Below are 5,040 nucleotides of genomic sequence, written 5' to 3'. Positions count from 1 at the left end.
CGAGTGGTGTGGTAAGAAGGATGGTGTGTACGGTTGCTTCTGTGACGAGCACTACCATCGGCGCAACAATGGAGCTACGGTGAGGGCAGCTCTTAAAACGCTGCTTTTTTTTATCACTTAAGTGATGGATGTGAGATGATTAGATGTGTCAGTAGTTCAGGCACCATGTCCGTGTCACGCTGCCAGCTGTTTGAAGCTGGGTTCCGCTCCAGCGCCCTCCATCTAAAAGATGACTTCTGCAATGGGACTCTTCAGAATGGACGACTGGTGTTCAACTTTAACAATGATGATCAGCTGTGTGGGACAGCGCTTAGGGTACAGTCCATAAACTCTAATGTTATAAACACAGACTGAAGATGATTTGAGATGTTAATGGTCTCCTTAAAGTCCTCATATTATGTTCATTTTCAGGTTCATAATTGTATTTGGAGGTCATATCAGAATAGGTTTATATGGTTTAATTTTCAAAAAACACCATATTTTTGTTGTGCTGCACCTCTTTCCACCCTGTGTGTTGAGCTCTCTGTTTTAGCTGCAGAGGGAATCCTCTCACTTCTATACCTGTATCTTCTTTTGAGAGTCGCACATGCGCAGTAGCTAGGTAAGGACTACTACCGAGTCAGAAGCAGAGTATGACGGCATGCCACGCTAGCAGCTAGGCAAGCATTATAACGTGTTACAAAGTGACGCACGTTCGTCACGGAAGTAAAAGCTGGACTACAATAGAGCTGTTTGAAGCAGTTTGTGAACAGTGTTTTCTGTTGGATATGGTAAGGGCCTTTGGGGTAGACTTTGGGATTTTTCACTTTGTAAACACATAACGTTCACAAAAAAGATATATAACACTATATTTGAAGGGGAAAAGCCAAAAAGCATAATATAAACACTTGAACACATACAAACAACTAAAACCATTTTGTCATTTTCATCATAAGAGCAATGGAACACATTTCATCTATGAGAACGCCATCCAAGGCAACGTGGACCCTCATGAAGGTCCAATCAGCCACCAGAGAAGCATTCATCTGCGTTTCTGCTGTGAATACCCTCTGGCCCAGGCCCTATCTATGGCTGTGGGCATCAATCCAATAGAGAGGTAAAGACACCATCACCCCACATGTTGCTTACTAAATAAAATGAACATTGACCTTTCTACAGTGAACATCTGTCCATAGTGATACGTCATGGCGTATGTAATGATAGGGTTTCAGTATTTACGTATTCCATTAACAGTATATTAAACACTGCTACATCTGCACCTCACATTTTTTGAGTAAGGCGGCAGTGGTACTCTATGATGACCGTGGTAATGACAATGACAAGATTGAAGACAAGTGCCCTTGGTTCTTGGAAATGTTGTGTATTTGCCTACTGCTCACATTCAGCACCCACTCTAATTAACTTACTTTTAAGCCAACAATACAAACTAAAGTACGAGGAAATTCAGGAGAGTCTGTCTCTTTTCTGTAAATGTGAGGACGACAAAGATTGCAAGCAAGACTTTCACCTGCCTGTGAATTGTCCCTTCTCAAGTGTAGTGACATTGTGTCATTTCTTTCTGTAGCATTGTGAGAAGAAGCTTCCAGTGGGCCACGGACAGTATCATATGAGAATGATCCCCTACCAAGACGCTGGCTTCCGCTTCCCCCTAACCAGTACCAGGAACATAGAAATAGAAATCGACCAGAGATTGTATGTGGAGTTGCGGACAAAAGGAGCTGACCAAAGGCAGATCTCCACCGTTGTGGACTCTTGTTGGGCAACGCCTATCAACCTTGCCAGCTACCCTGTCCGCTGGGATGTCATAAATGCAGAGTAAAGAGAGCTATTGCATCTTCGTCTTGTCTTAGCACACTGAACTTCACTTTTTTGTCCCCCTGGTAACATTGTAACTTTCACCATCTTCTCCATCTTCCAGGTGTCCTAACCCAGCAGATGGAACAGTAGAGATGGTTCAGAATGGCATCTCCACTGTGTCCCAATTCTCCTTCAAGATGTTCACCTTTACCAACTTTACATCCATCTACCTGCACTGCCAGCTCCACCTTTGTCTTTTAAGACACAACAACTGCACAGCTGTAAGTAGCCTACTACTATGTTTGTGTGTGTTTGTTGTGCCTATTGATAAATGATCAATGCAGGTGCATAAAAAGATACCCCTAATGTCGTTTCCTGCAGCACTGCTACCCAGGTGACCTCAGGCGCGCTAAGAGGGACGTATCCTACCATGCTACTACAGACATCTCACTAGGACCACTAACCCTGGGGCCACATAGGAGAGGTAACTTATCTTCTCTTAAAATTTGTACTTGTACTTGATGAATTGATAATACAGAGCTCAATGAATACATTTTATTTAAACTCTGTTTTTTCTCTTGCAGGAAGAACAGTGCAACGGAGCAGGGCTACAGGTCAGTTGACCTCACTGATGACCCTGCTAATCAGTTTGCTGACAGCCAAAACTCTGGTCTAGACTGATCAAAGGTGATCTATATCGTAAAATGACTCAACATACCTTTGCTTTTAGATTGTATTTCTTTTTGAAAGTCCTTTCCTTGAATTATTTTTTTTTATATTGTATGCAGGTGAAAAGTAGAATTAGTTAATGCTTTAAAACAGTAGGGGACGCCAATGTGCAGCATGCTAAAGTTACTTGCCCTTGGTTGTATTCACTTTGCAAGGTGTTTATTGATAATATCTAGTTTCTTTGTGGTGGTTCTTTTCATTATATAACATACAATAACCTATAAAAAGTATTGTGTAATCATTTATAACAAGGTTAAAATTATAAATTAAAGTATTTTATGCATGGAATATTAACTTATGTGTTGCCTAAGAACTTTTGTACAGAGTCCCTGTCCAGCCCACAGAACAAACTGGAAAAGGATGAAACTTTTTCTATTGTACATATTGAATGGTTCTCTTGTGCGCTGACCAAAACAATATTAAGCTCATCAACAATAATCAGTTTGTGTTTTTTAACATAAATGGCACTGCAGTATAATGCAAAATACAAAAAACAAAGACTTATGTCAATTTAAAATGTGTACAATCTGAACATGGGGTACAGCTATGAATCTGTTTCCATGCTTGCTTTAAAACGTGTCAGCGAGATTATTTTAATGTTCCTTCATCAACAAAATACAATACATTAATTTCCATACAATAACAATCATCCGACAACAATGTGTGAGTGGGCAAGAAAGAAGAAAGTTGAAAAAATTCAGCCAGGATGTAACAATAACTTGAGTGCCCCGTGTCCTGTTCACTCACTCTCACACAAACACAACCAGCAGAGATGTACAGGAGATGTACACCAACACATAAAATCATATCACATAGTAGGTCAAACAGCAGCTAACCAGTTTATGGTAACGAAAGAGTCAGTCTTTCCCACAATGAATGACTTAGTAGCCTGCAATACTGGACCATAGCTACACATTTCCTTTAATGAATGCATACAAGTAAATAATTGACCACATAACAGTTATGATTGTGCATGCCAGAAAAAGTTATAAATGTATCTGAATATTTATGTGTTCAAATGATGTGTTACTCTGAGCAATCTGTTGTTGTAGTTCTTCTTTACAATGCTAGAGGGCAGCATAAAACCAAAAACACATTTTGCTCTTTTTTCATGGCACGTGTATTTATCATAATGTTTTCAGTTTATCATCTGGGTTTGTAGTGATTTTTTCTAAATATTAAATCAATATGTCATTATTGTCAATCCTTAATCAAGATTAAGATGATCAATTACATAATTTATTTGTAAAATATACATCATGTAGGATCATTTTGTGTAAAAGTTGGACTCTGATCCAATTTGAACATAAAATAACTGTATTCATTTAAAGTTCATAGGTAATTCATGAAATTGCAAAGAAGCATCCAGAATACTATTAAGTAGGTAAATAAACTCCACTGTGCTGCCACAACATGTTATGTGCAGTAAATGTAACAGAAACCACAATCCCAACCTTAAATACAGCATGCTTCTCATTTGACATGAAAGAAGCTGTTGAGGAGACATGAGGCCAGGTTTCTTTTGTGCAGACACAGCTGATACCTCCTGTGTTTTCTCTATGGGGATGAAATTCATCATTGTCAATCAACGTGTCCTCAACAGTACAGTATAGGAGGAGATTTACAGTAGACATAACAACACTTACCACACACTTGCAGCATGCAGCATTTGTCATTGGTGTTACTACAAAGACTTTAAAGAGGAGCAATATGCCCAATACATCATGGCCCAATACAGTACACAGACTCTCCAGTTCATTACTGTCAATTCAGGTAAGTTATATGTAGATTACTTCACAGATCATGTTTCACATCGGTTGGCTTAGTAGAAAAATAATATATGTGTATAATCCTTGTTAGGAGTTTTCATGGTCTTCTTCTGTACCCAAAACATATCTAAGTGTTTATGATGGTGCTAGAGCACCCTCTTTATACTGGAGGCATTGTTTGATCACTCTGTGTTTTTCATGTAATAGCTTAAAGTAGCTCTTCTCACAATGTACCTTTGGGAGGTTAATCCTATGCCTTATGTGGCATTTGCAGGCTTTCAAAGTCAATGTGTGAACATGAATGTGAATAAGAAAAGAAGATTTGCAATGGAACTGATATCTGCAGGTCATTGTATAGCATGCAGACATCCTTTGTTAAGAGAAAATCTAGCAACAATTCTAATGTCTCATGCTCCGGCTTCGCAGGAAAATATGTGCCTGAGCTTCACATTATATGACAAGGAGGGTTTAGTATGAAAGTGTATTACTTAAAAGGCATACCTAAATTACTGAAGGAAAATTCAGAAACTATCCACAGTAAAAGTTGTACAGTTTGGAAAACGCTAAAGAAAACGATGGCATCAAAGCAACATTGAATAGTTAAAAGCCCTGGACGGGACCACTGAGATTTGTATGAGCATAGAGGTTAAAAATAGGGGTGCAGGGGCTGCAACAAGAACAATATGTGCAGTTGCTGTGATTTTGTGGTTACAGTCATCTGTAAACACATGTAATGCTCCTCAGT

At 39.0% G+C, this 5,040-nt stretch overlaps 1 protein-coding gene across 1 annotated transcript in view; it reads left to right on the top strand.

The window, feature by feature from the left end:
- Window positions 1-3,622, top strand: part of LOC116671612 (alpha-tectorin-like) — a 26,043-nt gene extending 22,421 nt beyond the window's left edge. The window contains 7 exon segments of the mRNA XM_032502957.1: window positions 2-85; window positions 136-315; window positions 936-1,096; window positions 1,534-1,815; window positions 1,919-2,078; window positions 2,179-2,281; window positions 2,382-3,622. Coding sequence (XP_032358848.1) covers window positions 2-85; window positions 136-315; window positions 936-1,096; window positions 1,534-1,815; window positions 1,919-2,078; window positions 2,179-2,281; window positions 2,382-2,473 — 1,062 coding nt within the window. The 3' untranslated portion in view covers window positions 2,474-3,622.
- Window positions 3,623-5,040: the final 1,418 nt, after the last annotated feature.

Source organism: Etheostoma spectabile, chromosome 21 (genome assembly GCF_008692095.1).
Source record: "Etheostoma spectabile isolate EspeVRDwgs_2016 chromosome 21, UIUC_Espe_1.0, whole genome shotgun sequence".
Lineage (NCBI taxonomy): Eukaryota > Metazoa > Chordata > Actinopteri > Perciformes > Percidae > Etheostoma > Etheostoma spectabile.
Note: the sequence above shows the minus strand (reverse complement) of the source record. Positions and strands in the feature narration are given on the sequence as shown.